At 46.2% G+C, this 23,063-nt stretch overlaps 1 protein-coding gene across 1 annotated transcript in view; it reads left to right on the top strand.

Moving 5' to 3' along the window:
- Window positions 1-23,063, top strand: part of BUB1B (BUB1 mitotic checkpoint serine/threonine kinase B) — a 236,482-nt gene that overhangs the window by 193,397 nt on the left and 20,022 nt on the right. Inside the window, exons 24-25 of the mRNA XM_030213704.1 lie at window positions 16,454-16,603; window positions 16,855-17,000. Of these exons, the coding sequence (XP_030069564.1) occupies window positions 16,454-16,603; window positions 16,855-17,000 (296 nt within the window). The remainder of the gene's footprint in view (window positions 1-16,453; window positions 16,604-16,854; window positions 17,001-23,063) is intronic.

Genomic DNA, 23,063 nt, shown 5'->3' with positions numbered 1-23,063 from the left:
CTCACGTCTGTATTATACAGTGCTGGCAAATCACTATTGGTACAGAGCCTGTGCCTACTTTTTTTTACTATTAATGATAATAGTTGCTAAATGCACTTTTTTTTCTGAATGTTTATTAGGTGCTTCCGTTTTGATTTATTAACTTTTTAATACCTTTTTTAATTTTGAAGCATTTTATTGCATTTTTGCACACTGAGTTTAACTATATTGGACATATTTTTGCCCTTATTTAATCTCAGCTGGGTACATTTAATTGGTTTATGCACTGTCCCCATTTTTTCCTGTATGTATGCATGTTTCTATTTTTGCGTGAATGGATATTGGTCTTAAGTTGGTATCTGTGTGGAATACCTTTTTGGTTCTTTTGTTCAGTACTAGCCACATGCTACACTTAACCATACTGGACATATCCTTGGCTTTATTTCATTTTCAATATCTGGACACGTTTGATTGAAATATGCACTGTCTCTCTTCTCTTGGATAATTTGTATGCATGCACCTTCACATGCTTAGATATTTTTCTTGCTTTGGTAGTTATACATATTACCTATTCTTGTAGATATTGGCCACACACTACATTTATTTTTATCTCCCTCAGGTCTTGTTTCATTCCTGCACTCTGGGTTATTCTTGTCTAGTACAGCTATGATTGATGCTTTAAATGCAGGTATGCAGCAACACTTTAACTAACGCACTGCTGCTTATGTTCTGTTTATAGGTTGTGATTTTTATTTTTGCTCAAATACATCATTATTGTAAGATCACGCTGAAATTATTAAAGTCAGTGGCATTATTATCTCTTTTAACCATATTCATTAGGTCTTTCTGTGATATTTTTTTAATTTAAACTATTTGTATATATATTATTTTGTCAAATTTATGTTGTCCTGGTTATTTTAATATGACACTTTTGTTTTATCTTTTACCTTTTTATCTCTTAAAGTTTGATTATTTATTTTTAGACTCCTGAAGCAGGCAGTTGTGCAGAAACATGGTGCCACGTCGGGGCTTTTATAGAATAGTGTTCTTTACATCCATGTCGTTATCCTGTTTTCCTTGGAAGCATCGTGATGGTTACACTATTTCCTTTGCTGATTTTGTGTCTGTAGTGTCTCATGTTCTTCCATATCTGTGGATTCCTCTCTCCCATACACCTCGCCAGGTTGGCCACAAAGGAGGTATCAGGCTACTACTCTCACCGTCTTGTAGATTTCAACCTTTTCTTCCACCTCAGTCTCACTGCTTTTCTTCCTTCAAAGTCCACTCCATCTGTCTATTTACTCCTCTTCCTCTCTGAGTAGCAATCATTTATTGACACCCTTTCTTCCTTTTTTAACTGACTTTGACTCCTGGCTTTCGTTCTTTCTCAAACCCTCATATCCTTCCCTCATGTTTGGGGATTTTAACATTCATGCTAATGATCCCTCTGTTTCTTGCTTTAATATCCTCCTTCAATCTTTAGCTATGTACCACTACCCCTGTTCACTAGAATGGCCATTGCCTTGATCTTGTCATCTTTTCCAACTGCTCATTCTCCAGTTTCTTCCTTCAATTCTTCCCTTCTCTGACCATCATCTGATAACCTTCACACTTAAACACCCTCCCCCTCAGTTCCATCCAATCTCCACCTATACATTTAGGAATCATCAGGCTATTGACTCCTGCACTTTCTCCACTCCTGTTCTCAACCACTGTTATTTAAGTCTATCAGTGAGGCTGTCTCTTCCTATAATGCTATTCTCTCCTCTGCTCTGGATACCCTCGATCCTTCCATTCCTCATTCTGTAAGGCGTACCAAACCCTGACCTCTAGAATCCACTACCTACGTTCCTGTGCCTGATCTGCTAAATGCCTTTGGCTGAAATCCCATGCCCATGCTGATTTAATACATTTCAAATTCTTGCTGACCTCCTTCCAGTCTGCTCTTTCACTTGCCAAACAGGACTACTACATCCACTTGACAAACTCTCTTGGCCCAAACCCTCTATCTCTTTGCCACACTGAGTTCTCTCCTTAAAGTGCCTTCACCTCCAATCTCTCCTTCACTTTTTCCCAAGACTGTGGCTGAGTACTTTTATGATAAGGTTCACAAGTTAACCTTGAGTTCTCATTCAAGTCACCTCCACCTCTCCGTCCTCCAGCCCATTCTGTCAACCCTTCTTCAGCCCCTGCCTCCTTTTCTTCCTTTTCTGAAATCACTGAAGAGGAAACTGCACTTTTTCTTTTCTCCTCCAAACTGACTACCTGTTCCTCTGATCCTATTCCCACCCATCTACTCAGCACTATCTCTCTTACTGTCATCCCTTTTATCTGTCATATCCTCAATCTTTCACTTTCCACTGCAACTGTGCTTGATGCCTTCAAACATGGCATAGTTACACCACTCAAAAAAACCTTCATTGAATCCTACCTGCCCTTCCAACTATCGTCCTATCTCCCTCCTCCCTTTCCTATCCAAGATACTTGAATGTGCTGTTCACCGCTGTTATCTTGACTTTCTTTCATCTCAAGCTATTCTTGATCCACTTCAAACTGGCTTTTGCCTTCGAAATTCAACTGAAACAGCCCTCACTGAAGTCTCCAATAACCTGCTCCTGGCCAGATCCAAAGGTCTGTATTCTATCCTCATTCTTCTCAATCCATCTGCTGCTTTGGAAACTGTTGATCACCACCTACTCCTTGATATGCTGTCCTCACTTGGATTTCAGGGCTCTGTTCTTGTTTTTGTTTTTTTTTCTTAAATCTGCTATCACACTTTTGGTGGATCCTCCATTTCTTTCCCACTATCAGTTGATGTACCTCAGGGCTCTGTCTTGGGACCTCTTCTTTTCTCTATCTATGCTTCTTCCCTTGGTGCTCTGATCTCCTCCCATAGTTTTCAGTATACCTTTATTCTGATGACTCCCAGATCTGCCTCTCCACACCAGAAATTTCAACAGGAATCCAGGCCCAATTCTCAGCCTGTCTGACTGACATTGCTGCCTGGATGTCTCACTGCCATCTTAAACTAAACATGGCGAAGACCAAGCTTCTTATCTTTTCCCCCTAAATCCACTTCTCTTCCTCCATTCTCTTTCTCTGTGGATAATGCTCTCATCCTGCCTGTCTCATCAGCTCATAATCTGGGAGTCATCTTTGTCTCCTCTCTCTTTCTCTGCACATATCCAACAGACTGCTAAAACCTGTTGGTTGTTTCTTTCTATATAACATCACCAAAATTTGCCCTTTCTTTCTGAGCACTCTACCAAAACCCTTATCCACACTCTTTAACACTTCTCGCATAGACTATTGTAACTTGTTTCTCACAGGTCTTCCACTAAGCCATCTCTCTCTCCTTCAATCTTTTCAGAACTCTGCTGCACGACTTATATTACACCATTGTCGCTATGCTCATATTAGCTCTCTCCTCAAGTTACTTCATTGGCTCCCTATCCGTTTCTGTATACAATTCAAACTCCTCTTATTGACTTACAAGTGCATTCATTCTTCAGCTCCGTACCCTTCTCCACTGCTAACTCCAGACTCCGTTCCTTTTATCCTACTGCACCATATGCCTGGAATAGACTTCCTGAATCAGTATGTTATTGAGGCTGCTTTTAACTCCTAACTCCTATTCACTTGTTCAGTACCCATGTCTGTTTTAAAATTCCCATCTTAAGTAATTCCCTTATCCCTTATTTGTCCTCTTTGTCTTTATTTAGATTGTAAGCTCTGTCAATCAGGGACTGTCTCTTACATGTTCATTGTACACTGTTGCATATGTCTAGTAGCGCTATAGAAATTAGTAGTAGTAGGGCTTCAAAGATCCGGCTCTCAGCTCCCTTAAGTTTCAGGTAGCAGCATTATCATGCTATAGAGGCCGCTTGCCTCGTACCACTTTGGGAGTTTATCCAGATATGGTCCATTTTCTTAAGGGGGTAACTTACCTCAAGCCTCCTGTGCATCTGCCATGTATGGCATGGAATCTGAATTTGGTGCTTAAGGTGCTCCAATAAGGAGCCTTTGAGCCCTTGAAGAGCTCTGTTAAGGATCTGACGTTGAAGACGGTGTTTTTGTGGCTATCACTTTGGCGCAGAGAATTTTGGAGCTTCAGATTTTCTCCTTTAGAGATCATTTTCTCTCTTTCACTGAAGCTGGGGTCTTGTTCAGAATAGTTCCATCCTTTTTGCTTACAATAATCTTGGCCTTTCATCTTAATCAGCCGTTGTTTCTGCTTTCTTTCAGGACGGATGATTGTGGTAAGAGTTACAATCTGTTACTGCTGCTGGATGTGTGCGTAGTTTGATTTTCTATTTGGTGATTGCTAATGATTTCTGACGTATGGATCACCTTTTGTTTCCTCTAGAGACCCTAATAAAGGGAGCGTGGCTTCCAAGGCTACCATTGCTCGATGGATAAGAGGCCATATCTTCAGCATACCTTCTTTCTGGTTAGCCGTCTCCTTTGGAGCTGAAAACCTACTCCACCAGAAGCATTTCCATATCTTGGGTTGAGTCACAGGTGTTTTCTGTCGGAAATCTGTAGGTCAGCTACCTGGCCCTCTTGCATTCTTTTTCGAAATATTACCATGTAGATGTAGTGGCTCAATCGGAAGCGTCTTCTGTGTTGTCAGCTCTTGCGACCACTGTTTCTGCTTCCCTCCTTACTTAAATTCTGCTCTGATACATCCCATCAGTTCCTGGATTCATATGCTGCTGATGACGAGGAAGGAAAAATTCTTACCTAATCATTTTCTTTCCTTTATTCATAGCATATGAATCCAAAATCCCACCATGTCTTTTTATTCTCCATTATGGTTGCAGGTTACTGTTTTTTTGCAGTGAATGAAATTCTTGATGAAGTCCATTTCTTTGTTCGCTGTGAGGAAGACATTTCTTGTGGCTAATGCCATGTTGCCTTCTGCTTTGTATGAGAAATACTGTCTCACCAGGAGCCTCACCATCCTATAAGTGAGAGTTTAGTTGTGTTCTGTATCTCTAGCTGCTGGTAGACAGATATAACCCATCAGTTCCTGGATTCATGTGCTGCGACTAAAGGGAAGAAAATTATTTCCTTCTTGAAATGGGAAGGTAAAATTTGGTCAGTCTTGTTAATATCCTTTCCTTGAATCCCAGCAGACCAGCTCAGAATCAATGGTTTCACATCAGGGATTGACTATAAAATACAGATTCTTGATGACTGGAACCAAATTCAGAAATACAACAAATTGAACAGTACTGAAGACAAGGGAGGGACCCTGATAGGACTCAGTCACTCAAGTCTGGTAGCGCTTTAGAAATGTTGAGGAGTAGTAGTAAGATAAACCTTCTTGGAGCTATGAGTGATCTGGAATGCTCTAAAGTTTTTCAAAGACAGGTTATCCAATCAAGTAATCCTAATTCAGACAACCAGGTTGAAATGTACTATATCAACAAGCAGTGTCAGGAAGCTTTCAGATTGTGGAAATGGGCTATAACTCAAGGAATCTTCTCAGTCACTTACCTGCCAGGGAATGACATTTGTCTGGTGGACAGGCTGAGTCAGATTCTGTAACCTCATGAATGGGCATAGCCTTTTGAGACAGGGTATCTCCTCAATAAATCTTTTTCCACTCATTGCAGTAACAAAGTCCATCAGTTCTGCTCCAGACTAGGATCACACAACAGACTAGCCTCGGATGCCTTCCTCCTTTATTGGGGAAAACGTCGTCTGTACGCATATCCTCCAGTACCTCTCATAGTGAAGATTTTCTTTTGAAACTTAAAATTGAGGATTCATTATCTTTACCCCTTGCTGGCTAAGACAGGTATGGTACCCCCTTTTTTCTGGCACTTTCCTCCAGAGATCCATGGAGTCTGGAAACCTTTTCAAAACTAATAACTCAGGATCAGGGAACCTTCTACTACATCCTGATCTCTAGTCCCTAGTCCTCAATGGCTTGGGTTGTAGTGGATTTACTGAACTTGTCTAGCATTGTGTCTCTGGTCCTATTGGCTTCAGAAGAGCTCTTACTAGGAGGTCATACAGTTTTAAATGGAAGAGGTTTGCCATCTGGTGCAAGGGCAAGACCCTAAATCCAATTTCTTGTCTTACACAAAAACTGCTTGAATACCTTCTATACTTGTCAGAGTCAGATCTCAAGACCAACTCTGTTAACATTCACCTTAGAGCACTTGGCACTTATCACCAAATGAAGGTAAATCCATCTATGTGTGTAGCCTTTAGTTTTCACTTTCTGCTTCTATTGAAGCTTCCCATCAAGCCTCCTGCAGTGTTGTTAACCTACCTGATGAAAGCTCCTTTTGAATTACTAGATCACTCCTACCAAAAATAGGATCTTCCAGGTCAGGTGACAGTTATCTCAGCCCTTAGGATCAGTGAGCTCCAGGCTCTAGTAGCTGATCCATCTTACACGGTTTGGTGCTGTGCACACATCAAGTAAGTTTCTTCCAGAGGTGATGTCTAAATTCGATCTTAACCAGTTGATTGTTCTGCCAACATTTTTTTCCCATGACTTCATGCCCATTGAAATGAAAGCACTGTTCACATTATGGACTGCAAGAGAGCTTTGACTTTCTATCGTGGACTGAAGCCCACACAATGGTGGTTCCCAAACCTTGTCCTGGAGGCACCCCAGCCAGACAGGTTTTCAGGATATCCTTAATGAATATTCATGAGAGAGGTTTGTATGCAGTGGAGGCAGTGCATGCAAGTCTGTCTCATGAATACTCATTTGGATATCCTGAAAACCTGACTGGCTAGGGTGCCTCCAGGACCAGGTTTGGGAACCACTGCCATAGAAAGCCCACCCAACATTTTGTTTCTTTTGACCCAAACAGGATGGGGACTGCTATGGACAAATACACTCTCTTGAATTGACTGGCAGAATGCATTTCCTTTACATATGCCCAGGCTGGATTGACTCCGGAGGGTTATTTCATTGCTCTCAGTTTGTTAGAGCTATGACTGCATTGGTATCCCAATTGAGATCATCTTCCATAGAGGAAATTTTGCAGAGCTTCAACATGGTCGTTGATTCACACATTCACGTCTCATTGCTGTTCAAAACAAGACTCCTGATGCAACAGTCATTTTGGCCAGTCTTTCATATTCTGTTTGTGTTGAATCCAACTCCACCCTCCTAGGCCCATTTATTTTCTGTTCCAGGCTGCCTTTCAAAAAAAAAAAAAAAGTTAAGATATTGTTTATCACTGTTCATTAACCCTTGCCTGCATATTTCCCCCTTTTTTATTGAAGGCAGCCTGTAGCTAGGAGTCCCACATATGAGTACAGTATCCTGCTTGTCCTCGGAAGAAACAGTTACCTGTAGCAGATGTTTTCCAAGGGCAGCAGGCTAGCCTGGTCTTACATACCCTCCCTCCTCCCCTTTTGGAGTTGCATTTTCTAAGTCAAAAACTCAACTTGCTAGGTCCAGTGTGATAGTGGCAGGCAGGAGGTGCAATGTTGTAAAACATCAAACATATAAATGGCAAGAGGCGTACTCACTCGCAAATGCGCAGTAGAGACCCTCTCTGTCCTGCCCCCGCGTCAATACGTGATGAGGGCGTGACAGAGAGGGAACCTGCACACCGAGTGAGGGAACCGCCGTCGCTACCGCTCCCCCCACCCACCTGGAGTCGCCGCCGCCGCCACCCACCCTCCACCCAGCCCGGGTACCTAGCTTCACTATTCAAACCGCTGGAACGCAGCACACAGCTCATCTGAGCTGCTGTTGGCCTTCCTTACCTGCCTGCGTCCCGCCCTCGCCGACGTTACATCACACGAGGGTGGAACACACGCAGGGAAGAAGGAAGGCTGACAGCAGCTCAGATGAGCTGTGTGCTGTGTTCCGGCGGTTTGAATAGTGAAGCCAGGTACCCAGCCCGGGTGGAGGGGTGGCGGAGGGGACTCCGGGGGGGGGGGGGCTTTCAACCCCCCCCCCCCCCCCCCCCTTCCTTTACCAGCCTGTTTTTACTGGCTCAGCGGCTAGTTGTTGTAAATAAACTGGAGAGTGTTCTGTACGGGTTCTGTCAGATGAGGTCACCCACATGTAAAACTCTGCATACTGCTGTCCTTGCAGAAACTTTGTTTTATTGCTCTTAACACGTTGCCATAAAAGCAGTGCTGGGTTCTTAGTTTTCCTGCAGCATAATCTGGATGGCACAACTAGAGAAAAATATTGCTCAAACACTATTGCTTCAGAATATCTTACAAGACGCTTTTGTCCTGTCTAGCAAGCCAGTGGCAGAGAATTGTGCCTGCCGGTGTTTGCTTCACTTCGCTATGCTCACCCAACATTCTCATTAGGTTTGAGGAGAGGGCGCCTGACCTGAAAGCGCAATGTGTTCCGAGTATGTGATCTTAAAGAGAAGTGAATGACTAATACTCAAGTGCAGAAAATGATACTTACTAATAATCCCTATATCAGGATCAGATCTGAGACCACTCAAGTAAGCAATCCTGAAAGTGCCAAAAATCTTGATTAAATAGCATAAAGAAGGAAGAGCTCTCATGCTTGGTTCTTGAATCATCAATGCAACCCAAATGACAAAGCTGCTGGTTTTATTCTCATACTTATCTAATTATAGAGCTCCTTCCTAATACATAATGTGCCAAAGTGTGTTTCATGCAAAAGTGCAGTTGTATAAATAATACCATCCAAAATATAAATTCAAATATAATGTTGATTATCTCGAGGAGGTTTAATGACAGATGGCATGATGTCACAAGGCTGAAGCTGGTCTCCACCTAAAGGGGAGGTTTTAACCCAGTGTTACCACCACCATTTTGATACACCGAAAAAAATGTAATTGATAATGCGACGAGCTCTGCCTACTGGTTTCAGCCCACATAATGGGCCAGTTAGGCTCATGCCGTCTCCTGTCATTAAACCTCCTCGGCTTATTTTCAGTTGTGGCTCTTTCCCCAGAGCCCAACAAGCCAAGTTTCATTATCACTGCATCCAGGGGTTGGGGCACTAACACTATTGTACTTCTATGCAACTGAGCCATAAATCACTCATTCAAACTGAATGGTATTTTAATTACTTACACCTCGTACATTCCCAGACTGTTCTACACAGCCTGAGTACTGATGGACTCCACAATCAGAAGGACACTGGGATCAAGTGAGTATAAGCAAGTAATTCAAAGTTTATTAGTCTCTTACCAAAAGCAGGATTAACACAAGATCATCACAGTGCATATCCCTGGCATTCATATGTCATCCTGGAATAGCAGCACTCCATGACACACCCAGTTTACTGCGTTCTCTCCTGCTCTCATCTCCTCTTCTTTCTTCTCTTCCTCAATGCCCTGTCAGCCTTTATATACAATTCTTCTATCATTGATCCTTATGAACATTTCATTCTCCCACCGGCAATCTTTGCATCTTATCCTTAGTTCCTTCTAGATATCAACATCTTTGATAGAAATGATTTCACATGTTTCCAAGTTTCCCTTCAACCCCCCTGGATGTTCTTATTTACTTTCGTCTGACCCACTGTTATCTGCCTTTACCAAAATATCTTTGCTCACAACTTCTTGTTATTGTCTGTCCACCTGTTGTTTTGAGAACAGATTCCGCCTCCCTCCCTCAGCTCTCAGTTGCTTACTTCAGCTTCTGCTACAGTGACATTATCTGTGTCAGAGATGGTCATTGATTTTTAGAGGCCTAGTTCTCAGCTCTAAGCCTGCCTTGACCTGTATTTCACTGAAGGCAACTGATAGCATTCCATATCATCAAGCTGATCAATCCATAGACTGGTGGGTTGTGTCCATCTATCAGCAGGTGGAGATAGAGAGCAATCCTTTTGCCTCCCTATATGTGGTCATGTGCTGCCGGAAACTCCTCAGTATGTTCTCTATCTCAGCAGGTGGTGGTCACACACAGCAGCAGCTCTGACTAGGCCTCCAAGCCTAATTTTTAGGTTTTGTTGAGTGCCTGGGGTTGAGGGCTCTTCTTGAGCAAGTGCAAACCTGGTGGCGCCAGGTCCCTCCTTTTCTCCCCCCTCCCGCTGGCTCCGTTAAAAAAAAAAAAAAAATTTTGAATGTCCTTAAAGGCGTTTATTTCGACGTTTATTTAAACGTTTATTGCAGCTACTCACTGGGACACCAGGTCGTTACAGCTCGGAGCGGAAAGCAGGTAATTTTTACCTTTTTATAGCGGGCAGGGGGTTTCCCGATTGATCTCCACGTGGCATATGGCGTCGGAGGGCGAGGGCGCAAAGAGTCGCTCCCCGGATCGCTTAGGCGCTTCTAGAGGGGATGCGGGGGTCTTAAAGTCTGATTCGCCCTTGTTGGGTGACAGTTTCGTGACCGATGAGTGTCCCGGTCCTTCCTCCGGCGTGGCGGTTTTTCCCGCCATAAACGCCCATCCCCCGCTGCTCGCCTCCGCCATCTTGGCCGGCCACGCGGCTCGGACGGCTTCTTCGTGGGCCGCCCTTGAGGGAGACATGCCATGGACGCCCTTAATTTGGGCGACGGCACCAAAGCGGCTAAAGTTAAGCGCCGTTTTTCCCGAGCGGCTCCTTCGTGGAGTGTCGCGCCGGACGCCATTTTGGATGCGCAGCATGTCTCTCCCCCGCTCTTGCGAGCGCCGGTTGAGGGTGCGTCTAGGGCTGTAGCCCAGGCTGCGGAAGTGCACAGCCTGGGGGGTTTCTCCCCCGAGTTTGTTTTGCTGCTGCATCAGGCCTTCCTTATGCAAAACGCTGCCCCTGCTCCCTCGTTTGGTAAAGAGGTTGAGGTCCCCGGAGGTAAACGTCCTTGGGTTGATTCCCAGGCCTTGGAGGACCTTGTCTCCTCCGATGTAGATGAGGGCAGTGTATCTGAGTTCTCCCAACGGTCCTTTGCGGATTCCTTGGAGGAGACGGATCCCCGCTCGGTTGGAGCGGATGACCCCTCTGCAGCGCGGCTTTTTAGCTCAGAGGATTTGCCCAACCTGTTAGTGCAGGCCATGGGCATTTTGAAGATTTCCTCTCCGGAGGACGTCTCTCCCTCAGCTCCTGTTGGCTCTGCCATTATGCTGGGGACGAAACGCCCGCCTAGAACCTTCCACGTGCATGTTGCCATGCACACCTTAATTTCGGCTCAATGGGATGTCCCGGAAGCGAGCCTCAAAGTGGCTAGGGCTATGTCCCGCCTCTATCCTTTGCCTGAAAGTGAACGTGAGGCCTATCTGTGGCCTACCGTGGATTCTTTAATCACTGCGGTGGCTAAGAAAACGGCTTTGCCGTTGGAAGGTGACACGGCCCTAAAGGACGCCCAAGACAGAAGATTGGAGGCGGCCTTAAGGTCGTCCTTTGAGGCGACTGCTTTAAGTTTGCAGGCCTCGGTTTGCGGTTCCTATGTGGCCAGGGCATGCCTGACTATGGTGCAGCGGGCTTCCCCCTCGGATCATTCCTTGAGGGCTGATTGGCCGGCCCTGGAATCGGGCTTAGCCTATTTGGCAGACTTGCTGTATGATGTCTTGAGAGCCTCAGCTAAAGGCATGGCTCAGACAGTCTCTGCGCGGCGGTGGCTTTGGCTGAAACATTGGTCTGCTGACCACGCCTCTAAATCCCGCCTGGCTAGATTGCCTCTTAAAGGCAAGCTGCTCTTTGGGGTCGAGCTGGACAAAATCGTGACCGATCTCGGCACGTCTAAGGGCAAGAAGTTACCAGAGGTCAGGGCTCGGGCTAGTACTCGTTCCGGTACCTCCAGAGGACGGTTTCAGGAAGCCCGTCGGTACCGCCCGGGCAGGTCGGGCTCCTCTGCCCCCTCTTCCTTCAAGAGGACTTTCTCCCCCAAGCAGCATTCCTTTCGCAGAGACCGCCGTCCCGGAGGTGCTCCCTCCGGTCCTCCCCCAGGGTCTCGTACCCAATGACGGGGCCTTGGTCCACGCCCCAGTGCAGATTGGAGGACGGCTGTCCTCGTTTCTGGGCGAGTGGACCACAATAACTTCAGACGCTTGGGTGCTGGAAGTCATCAGAGACGGCTACAAGCTAGAGTTCTGCCGACCCTTAAGAGACGGGTTTGTACTCTCTCCCTGCAAGTCTCCGGTCAAAGCTGTGGCAGTGCAGCAGACCTTGGACAACCTGATCCGCCTGGGTGCGGTCGTTCCGGTGCCAGAAAATCAGATTGGCAAGGGACGTTACTCCATTTACTTTGTGGTACCAAAGAAAGGAGGTTCTGTCCGGTCTATCCTCGACCTCAAAGGGGTCAATCGGGCCTTGAAAGTGCGGCACTTTCGCATGGAGACTCTCCGCTCTGTTATAGCGGCAGTGAAGGCAGGAGAGTTCTTGGCTTTCTTGGACATCAAGGAAGCGTACCTGCATATTCCCATCTGGCCTCCTCATCAACGCTTCCTGCGTTTTGCAGTCCTGGGACGACACTTCCAGTTCAGAGCCCTCCCTTTCGGGTTGGCTACTGCTCCGCGGACCTTTTCCAAAGTAATGGTGGTCATCGCGGCCTTCCTGCGAAAGGAAGGAGTACAAGTCCATCCTTATCTGGACGACTGGTTGATCCGAGCCCCCTCTTATGCAGAGTGCGGCAAAGCTGTGAACCGGGTGGTTGCTCTTTTGAGCTCCCTGGGGTGGATCATCAACTGGGAGAAGAGCCAGCTGCGCCCGACTCAGTCCCTGGAGTATCTGGGAGTTCGATTCGACACCCAAGTGGGCAGAGTGTTCCTGCCATACAATCAGATTGTCAAACTTCAGGCTCAGGTGGACCAGTTCCGAGTAGCCTCTCCTCTTCGGGCTTGGGACTACGTGCAGCTGTTGGGCTCTATGACGGCCACGATGGAAGTAGTGCCCTGGGCCAGGGCTCATATGAGACCACTACAACACTCTCTGTTGCAGCGCTGGACTCCGATGTCGGAGGATTATGCTGTGCGCCTTCCCTTGGACCCAGCAGTGCGCAAGGCGCTGAGCTGGTGGCTGCAGACAGACAAGTTGTCTGCAGGAATGCCTCTGGTGACCCCAGAGTGGATTGTCGTCACGACGGACGCCTCTTTGACGGGCTGGGGAGCCCACTGCTTGGGAAGGACAGCGCAGGGGCTCTGGTCTCCTGCAGAGGCAAAGTGGTCTATCAACCTCCTGGAACTCAGAGCCATTCGGTTGGCGCTTTTGGAGTTCATCCCGGTACTGGCGTTGAAGCCAGTACGGGTCCTGTCGGACAATGCCACTGCTGTGGCCTATGTCAACCGCCAGGGAGGTACCAAGAGCGCCCCTCTAGCCAAGGAGGCCATGAATCTATGCCAGTGGGCGGAAGCGAACCTGGAACAGCTGTCAGCGGCCCACATTGCCGGAGTCATGAATGTCAAGGCGGACTTTCTCAGTCGCCATACCTTGGAGCCCGGAGAGTGGCAGCTATCTGCTCAGGCGTTCTTGGACATCACGAAGCGCTGGGGCCAGCCGAGCCTAGATCTGATGGCGTCATCGGCCAATTGCCAAGTGCCGCGTTTTTTCAGCAGAGGACGGGACCCTCGATCCCTGGGAGTAGATGCTCTTCTCCAACAGTGGCCGACACAAGAGCTTCTCTATGTGTTCCCGCCCTGGCCCATGTTGGGCAGGGTGCTAGACCGGGTGGCAAAGCATCCGGGCCGGATAATCCTGGTGGGTCCGGACTGGCCCAGACGTCCCTGGTATGCGGACTTGATCAGGCTCTCAGTCGACGATCCTCTGCGACTGCCTGTGGAGCAGGACCTGTTACATCAGGGTCCCGTGGTGATGGAGGATCCCTCCCCCTTTGGTCTTACGGCCTGGCTATTGAGCGGCAGCGTCTGAGAAAGAAGGGCTTCTCAGACAAGGTCATCGCCACTATGCTGAGAGCGAGGAAGCGCTCTACTTCTACTGCTTACGCCAGGGTTTGGCGTACCTTTGCAGCGTGGTGTGAAGCAGGCTCACTTTCTCCCTTCTCTGCTCCAATTTCTTCAGTGTTGGCGTTCCTGCAAGAAGGTCTGGAGAAAGGCCTGTCGCTCAGTTCCCTTAAAGTCCAGGTAGCGGCTCTGACTTGCTTCAGGGGCCGCCTGAAGGGTGTTTCCCTGGCTTCACAGCCAGATGTGGTGCGCTTTCTCAAGGGAGTTAATCACCTGCGCCCTCCTCTGCACTCTGTGGTGCCTGCATGGAATCTCAATCTGGTGCTAAGAGCATTGCAGAAGCCGCCTTTTGAACCCTTGTCGAGGGCATCTCGGAAAGACCTGATGTTGAAAGCAGTCTTTTTGGTGGCTATCACTTCAGCCAGAAGAGTTTCCGAGCTCCAGGCGCTCTCATGTCGAGAGCCTTTTCTGCAGTTCACTAAGGCAGGAGTGACTATTCGCACAGTGCCTTCCTTCCTGCCCAAGATTGTTTCTCGCTTCCATGTGAATCAGCAGCTCTGTCTCCCTTCCTTTCGTAGGGAGGACTACCCAGAGGAATACTCTGCTCTCAAATGTCTGGATGTGAGACGAGTCATCATCAGATACTTGGAAGTGACCAATGATTTCCGGAAATCGGATCATCTGTTTGTCCTGTTTGCAGGTCCTCGTAGGGGTCTGCAGGCTGCTAAGCCTACAGTGGCAAGATGGGTCAAGGAAGCCATTGCAGCGACTTATGTGGCCGCGGGGAAGGTGCCGCCTATCCAGCTGAAGGCTCACTCCACAAGAGCTCAGGCGGCCTCGATGGCAGAGGCCGGTTCCGTCTCCTTGGAAGAGATATGCAAGGCGGCAACTTGGGCTTCGGCCCATACATTCTCCAAGCATTACCGCTTGACTGTGGCTGCTCGGGCGGAGGCCCGGTTTGGAGCTTCAGTGTTGCGGTCAGGGATTTCTATGTCCCGCCCTGGGTGAGTACTGCTTCGGTACATCCCACCAGTCTATGGATTGATCAGCTTGATGATATGGAAGGTAAAATTATGTATCATACCTGATAATTTTCTTTCCATTAATCATAGCTGATCAATCCATAGTCCCTCCCAGATATCTGTACTGTTTATATTCTGGTTGCATTTCAGATTCAAGTTTAGTCTTCAGTTCCTGTTCAGGAAGACTTCGTGTTCAAGTTATTTTTTCACTTGGATTCTTCAAGAGTTGAGACGAGTTTGTGTTACAGTGAGCTGCTGCATTCCTCTCCCCTCCGTTTTACGGAGCTGGATTGAGATTTTAATTCTGCCGGCACTCCCTCCCGCTTCGTGCGGCTGTAGGGCAGCTTTGTACCCCTCCCGCTTCGGCGGTGTTAGGGTCAGTCAGCTCCTCCCGCGGTTGCGGTTGCAGGATAAGCCAGATCCCCCCGCATCGGCGGGTGTGGTGTCCCTCCCCCGCTCCGCGGGGATGAGCTGGACGGATTCCCCTCCCCCACTTGTGTGGGGATGAGCTGGGTTAATTCCCCTCCCCCGTTTCGGCGGTGATGAGCTGGGCAGAGTGTCCCTTTGTGGGTGTAATTCTCTAAGTGCTGAGTCCTGCGGATGGAGCTTTGATATCGACATACTGAGGAGTTTCCGGCAGCACATGACCACATATAGGGAGGCAAAAGGATTGCTCTCTATCTCCACCTGCTGGTAGATGGACACAACCCACCAGTCTATGGATTGATCAGCTATGATTAATGGAAAGAAAATTATCAGGTATGATACATAATTTTACCTTTTTCTACAAAACTCGCTGCTTAAAATGGCTTCTTGGAATTCAAATGCTTTTCTCCATCCACACAATGATGATGTTGCTAAAAAAAACTTTGATGCTAGTAAGACAAAATACAGGTATTCAAGAGGACCAAGATATGCTGAAAAGATTTTATGGAGAAACTTTTGCTCTCCAACCCTACCCAGTCTACAAAACTGAGTTTCATTCAGTGTCCTCATTGAGACCCCTTAGAGTCAACAACTTAGTCTCAAAGATCCAAAATTGTTCACATTTCGCTAGTTGAAGTTCACTACCCCTGGATGTCATCCTGTTAAAATTCCTTCATAAAATCTTTTAATACCTGTGTCTTGCCATACTAACATCAATAGTTTTGTTTGTTTTATTTTGTTTTAGAGATGACATGGTGTGGGCAGAGAAACCTACAGCCACCGGGAGAATTTGAACTCTTAAGAAGCCATTTTAAACAGTGAGTTTGAATGAATGATTTACAGCTCAGTTGCATAGTATAGCGATGCTAGTGCTCAGACCCCTGATGCAATAATGACAGAACTCGGCGAGTTGGCTCTGGGGAACCGCAAAGTATTTGGATGGAAAGAGCCGCTATTAAAGTTAAGTGATGTATTGAATTTATATTTTGGATGGTAGTGGTGGTGACTTATACAATTGCACTTTTGCATGATAGACACTTTTGGCACATTATGTTTTGGGAAGGAGCTGTATGATGAGATAAGTATGACCAGCAGCCTTGTCACTTGAGCTACATTGATGATTCAGAAATTAGTGTGAGAGCCGTTTCTTCTTTGTTTCTTATAATCAATGAGAATTTTGACATTTTCAGGATTGCTTATTTGAGTGAAACTGATAATTAAACATTTCATACCATCCAGGTATCATTCTGTGATAACTGTGTGCAGATGTTCAGATCTGTTGACTGGCAGTTAGTGGACGAGTGGCCTGTTGTGCAGAGCTGTGGGCTTGGAAGACAAGGTTCAAATTTTGCTTTGTCTACTGATACGTCCCGTGACCTTGGGTAAATCACATCATCTTCTATTTCCTTAGGTACAAACTTAAATGGTGAGCCCCTTTGGGTCATTACCTTCCAACTGTACTGAATGTATAAATTGTCTTGAGCTTGGATTTAGAAAGGAGAGTACTGTAATTGCATTTTAAAACCCAGGTCTCAAATCTAAGGTATCCTTGAAATTAAGGAAATTTTGTTCATTGTAAAACAAGTTACTTTTTAAATTGTTCTAGCATCATTTCTGTATTTGCCTTTTACAGTCCGATATTGGAAGTGAGTCAGGAAGACACTCGCTCTTCAGTCTCTTCTTCAGCCTCCTCTGTTTCTAACACCCTTGTTGACCATGTGCAGATCTCAGGGGAACTGGTATCTGCCCACAGCAGAACAAGCATCACTAACAAAACAGGTACAGTTACAGTTTGAAGCGGTTTGCAATAAGATTAAAAAATCAAGACAACCTCTTGATGAAGAAATTAAGAGCAAATATCCAAAACTCAACCTGAATTAATAAAATTCTTGAAAAGAAGCACTTTTAACATTCTAAAATGTTTTCAAAATGAATTGTAAAACAAGAGATATATGCATGCCAGACTTTAGCGGCTTAGTAAGCAAGAAACCTGTCACATATCTTAAATTACTTAATACTCATAATTGAAGGAAGGGCAAATGGGAACAATTTATAGTCCTCCTACTCCTAGAAGGAACTACAAATTCAAAGTGGGGTATTATATACTCGGGGCACTCACCATTCAGAAAAGATGCAGTATACAAGAAAATTTAAATAGAATCCTGGCTTCAATTGGGAACAGTGAAGCTCCAAATAAAATTTAGAAATTCGGTCCTGTTTACGTAAGGAAAAAATTAGTCTAACAACAGTATTTTGAATCGTTTGCAATCGTTGAAGGATATACCGAGGAGGAACAAGGAATATCAAATTGCAATGATCTAATTGACAGAAATAAAGATTGAACAAGCAATCTAAACAGCTCAAACTCAAAAACCTTTTGGATTCTTCTGAATTTTCTCATTAGAAAAAAGGAGCTTTTAACCAAAGAGTTAACTTGAGGTTCTAATGAGAGAGAGTGATCTAGAACAACACCTAAGACTGTTATGACAGGGGAGAAAGGATATTTAATCTATAAGAATATGATCAGCCATAGGATCGGGATTGTCTGAGAGCAAAAACTTGGTTTCCATACTGTTCCTCTAGATTGGCACAGATGGGTTGTGACAAAACAGAGTATTTGTCTGTAACTTCTTATGTGAATGTATGACATACTTGTTCCCCAGTGCATTTCCCTTGTTTGGCCAGCAGATGGTGACTGTCATTTTTTTTTTTTTTTTATTTTGTAAAGCTGTTACTCAAGTGATTTTTTTTTTCCTGCCTGGCAGCTTTCATGGGTGGCTCCAGTCCCACGAAGGAGGCCCATGTAGTTGCTGCCTCACAAAAAAGTTACTGGTCATTCATCAAGCAAGGAAGCTGATGGGTTTCCACAACACTACAGCACCCTAGTAACTGTGAATCAGACCCAGGTGGCTAGGCTTACGGTCACTGGCTCTAGCATGACTTTATTATGACCAGAGCTAGTGCCAGAATATGCAATTCTTCCAGGGCGCACTGTGGAGGTAGTGTTAGTCAATGGATCCAGAGAGACTATACTCATTGCTCAAGTATTTATGGATTGGGGTACCAAGCCTGGATACAGAGTAGTAGAAATAATGAAAAACATGTCGGTACCAATGCTGTGTGGGGCCGGCATGGGTCCAGTAAACATTACCCTTGATAACAAGCGGGAAGCAGGAGAGATCACCTCTCCAGTTCCAGATCCTGAGCTAGTCCAGGTGAAACCAGGTAGCAGGAGGAGGCACGCCAGCATAGGAGCTGACTCTGTGGGTGCTTGAGCACCCCCAGTATTGAGAAAATTCCTTGTATGTGTCCAGGGAGGGGTTATTTCCACTGGGCTTAGCACCCCCCATAATTTTGAAAAGTTGGCTCCTATGCGCTCCAGTGCTTCCAGTTACCAATCAAACCAAGTCTGAAAATGCCCAGTGTAGCTCACAAGGTAAACTTAGGTTCTACCACACACAGCTCTAAACAAAATTGCCCCTCATCCAGATCTATGAGTCACCAGATGCTATGTAACCAGATTGACTAGTTTAAAACACTTGGTATAGGTTAAAACATAGTTCCAATGAAAACACCTTTAAGACAATTCCAGCATAAAAAAGATGACATCACTAGCACAGATGTTCAAAACAGTTCTGTAAAATCCCTTTAAGACAATACCAGCATAAAAATATAAAATCACAGTGCAATATAGGCAATAGGATGGAGAGAGATAAGTAACTTATAGAGGTCAGACCCTCTGCAAGTGAAAGGACAGGTTTTTTTGTGTGTTAATAGGATAGTTTATCAGGAAGATATTAAGAGATATTAAGGAAGATATTAAGATGCTGACTCAACTTGTTTCAGGAGCAGGGCTCAGCAGGAGGTTCCCTGCCTGACGAGAAGATAAAATGTCTTGGGGGGTAAGGGGACCTGGCAGAGGTGAATTACTCTGTGGAAGAGGATGATTTGCTTGTCATTAGGTTTTTTTCAGGAAGTGGGAGTTGGCCTCCTGGACCAGGTGATCTTGACACTTAGGATCTTGGGGGGGGGAGGAGGAGAAAAAATTGAAGAAGATCTGTTCCTGGAGAGGATAAGGAAGTCTCCCAATGCTTTCCCTCTGTACAAAACTATTAAAGATAATTGTGATGGCAGTAGGAGGCTGAGCTCAAAGGGATAAAGGGCATTGCTAAGCTCTATCCATTCCTATTTTCAGAGGGTGAAGAGAAATGGTCAAGTTATACAGAGTTGATATGCTAGGAGGTTACTACCTATTCAAGGGGGTACAGCATTGAAGGATTCCCAACACAGGAAGGTAAGAGCTGTGTTGAAGCAGGTTTTTGTCTTCCACTGTCACCTTAGAGGCCATGCTCTGCGAAAAATGTGTTTCGCACAGTCTTGAATTCATGAACTTCCCAAGAATGCAGAGACAGCATGTTTGGAGTCAAATGCAGTGGTCTTGGTGACATCCTTTGTAATATGATATCTGCTAGAAATATGGACACAGCGGCTTCAGTGAGGCGGTGACTGGTTGCATGACTCAACAGTGGACTCTACACTCAAGGTTCTGCTAAGTAGGCTCCCCTTCAAGGGAAAGCTGCTTTTTTGAGAAGATCTGGAGAAGCTGGTCTATGACATGCAGAGGACCAGCACTGCATGGTAAAAGGTATTCTGGATAATTTGATTCCAGGGATCATAGGAGATAAGCTGGGCAGGGCCTTTAGTCAGGGCTCCAAGTCTTATTGCATCTTTAGAAGGTTGAAGGAGTATTGGGGGGGGGGGGGGGGGGGGGAAGCAGCTCTGGCAGAGTGAAAGGTGCATAGTAATTGGTGATGAGTCCCTGACATAGTACTCCTGGTGAGTAGTCTTCTCAAGGAATTTTATCAGACATGGACCAAGATAACCTCAGACCACAAACATTCATTCTTGAATCTACTTTTTGGGATCTTCTGGGTACTTGTGACCCACACTGGCCACTGTTGGAGATGGACCTTAGGTTGTTAATGTGGTTCAGAACAGATACGCTTTGAACCTAGCTACGCAGGTCCCAGATGTTCTTTTGCTATTCCCTTGTCAGGCAGCCTCCAGAAGGAGAGCTGTAGAAACTACCTTGCAAATTCTATTAGAACTTTGAGGCTGTGGTTCCAGCAGAGGACAAGGAGCAAGGGTCATTCCATTTACTTTCTGGACCTTTGAAAGGAGGGGTAAAAAGAAATACCATTGGAGTGGCAACTCTGAGACCAGCAGTAAAGATGCCAACAAACACCAGTATGGTAACCAGGATAAAATTTATTAGCACCTCAGCCCAATGCAGCCACGTTTCGGCATCTGCCTGCATCAGGGGTAATAAGTCTTATTGGACAAAAACACAGTGATCTGCTGACTATATAGGACTTGCTAATGTGAATCTTCTAATGTCAAATAATACTGCATTATTTCATAAAGTATAAGTCAGTGATCTGCAACTACGATGTTCCCACATAGACCTTAAGAGCAATGTAAAAGGAAGACTCTATGCACGAGCAATATAAACTTGGGAGAAAGATATGTAGCATCTGCCCTCCTGAGCTGCTGCTTGTAAAGGCTGAGGAAGAAGAGCAGAAGTCTCCTGTGAGTTGAGAAGGGGGAGCAGGAGTTAATAACTGTTCTAATCCCTGAGACAAGATGGCTGTTTCTTCCACCATTTTTTTGTGGCCAAGGGTAACCTGTGGGCAATGTTTAGAATCCTCAGATGACTTGATCAGCAGAGAAGAGAGAGATGGGCACAGGCAGTTCTGTGGCAAGCATTGCACACTGAGGTCACCTTTTCACTACTTCTGTCAGAGCATCCATATACGTGGCTTTGTACAGTGCTGCTGCACCACAGCTTGAGCATCTCACAGCTGCTTAGATTCCCCTGCTGTAGCTTACTGTACAGTGCAAGTGCTGACTGCACTCCAGAGGCAAATTAAGTAAATGTGGGAATGCTGCAACCTTGCTGAGGTCTCTACACTGTAAGAACTGCTGTTCAAAGCACCTCAGGTTCTGTACACCAGTCCCCACCAAAAACTTACTCCTTCAGAAATGAGCACCGCTCCAGATGTGAAGACAGACAAAAAGGCATTGGGGGGGGGGGGGGGGGGGGGGGACAGGAGCTTCCTTCCTATCGACGCTCACTATGCTAGCCTGAAAAGGCCATTGAACTCTTATATAAAGCTGCCCAAAGTAAAATAAAGGCTAAATACTCAACTCCACTACAGAAGGAAGAAAGGGGTAAAGGTGGGACCTGGACTCCTAAAAGTTTCCCCAAAACAAGGCATCTGTTCTTTAATTCCTTGTCCTGTCCTGGCAGCTGAGCTCATTTGGGTGACCAGTTGTTCAACTGGGCTCAGGAGCTATCTCACACATTCGGACCTCCAAAGCCTGACTCACCATCTTCTGGAAACTCAGAATGCTGGTGGACTGTGCTTATGCAGAACCTTTTTATGGCACAAACCTCAGTCTCTTTATATCTGCTAGCTGTGAGACAAAAAGGAACCATGTTTTATGGAGAAAATGTTGGTGCAGATTGGAGTGTCACAGATTACATATGAGAAAGTAATAATAGGAATTTCCTCAGCGACCCTCCAGACCAGTCAAGACGCTTGGGTTATGCACTCCTGCCAGCAGAGGGAGACTGAGTACACTAAAACTGTAACAATGTATAAGCCACCTGCCAACCCCCAAGCAGCCAGTAAATCTCAGTCTCCAGCAGAGGGTAGACGTGCAGCCTGAGCAGTCAGTCTGGTCTGGTAGGCCTGGGATTTGTTTTAGGCCTTTTGTTGGTTAGCACCCTGTACTTAGAATCTGTGTGCTTCGGGGAAGTGGGTCCGGTGGGGCTCCATTTTTCCCCTGGGGTGTCTACACCCAGTGAAACGGTCCCTCCCCCTGCTGTGCTCTCCTGAGCAGTCAGCCCTGTGCCTCGGCTCATGTGTGATTGCAAGAACCTTGAGCCCTAGCCCTTGTCAGCCCTTGCCATAGCCCTTGTCAACTTTTAGCAACCGGGCTGGGAGGTAAGAAGCAGTTGAAAAAAAAAAAAAAGAAAAGCTCTGCTTGTTTGTTTTGGGGCTGACCGGGAGAGCTGCAGTGCATTTGTGAGAGAGAGTGAGTCTGGGCGCTGGTGCCTGTTGGGTTGCTTACCTCCTTTCTTCCTTGAGGGATGTCGTTGGGGAAACCGTCCCATTGTCAGTTCTATGCGCGCCAAGGTGTGGACGCGCCGGGGGCACAATGCAGGCTCTGTGGGGAGCCGAAACTGACTCTTTCTTTGCCTCCAGTATTGTCCGCAGAGGTTTCCGGGGTTGGCTCGGGCTCTGTTGATACGTCCTTGCTCCCAGGTGCTATAGTGGCGGTTCCGATTTTGGCGGGAACCGCCGCCATCTTGGATTCCTACGGCCCTGCGGTTTCGTCTCAGATGTTGCAGGATTTTCAGGGACAGAACGTAGGCTGGTCTCCTAAGTGCTCAGGGGGCATGGGATTCCCACCTGATTTTATTTGGTCGATATTACAGACGTGGAAGTCAGGATCCCAGCAGGCAGACCTCAGAAGAGGGTAGGTCCCTTAGTTGGCAAGCGCCCTCATCTGGAGTGGTCAGAAGATCCTGAGTTTTTGTCCTTACAGCACTCAGAAGAGGAGTGCAGTGATTTTGGAGATGACGTTCTTTTGGACACCTGTCTTGAGGAGGAGGGGTCCTTGCCAGGTGAAGATCCCTCGGTAGTGAGGATCTTTCATAGAGATGAGCTGGCTGAATTGATTGATCAGGTGGTTGCTACACTTAAATTTGATTCTCCTGAGACCACTGTGGCGGAGGTAAAGCAGGTAGACCTGTTGGTTAAGGGTATTCGCCGG

This window comes from Microcaecilia unicolor, chromosome 9, assembly GCF_901765095.1.
Source record: "Microcaecilia unicolor chromosome 9, aMicUni1.1, whole genome shotgun sequence".
Classification (NCBI taxonomy): domain Eukaryota; kingdom Metazoa; phylum Chordata; class Amphibia; order Gymnophiona; family Siphonopidae; genus Microcaecilia; species Microcaecilia unicolor.
This window is presented reverse-complemented; position numbering and strand designations above follow the sequence as displayed.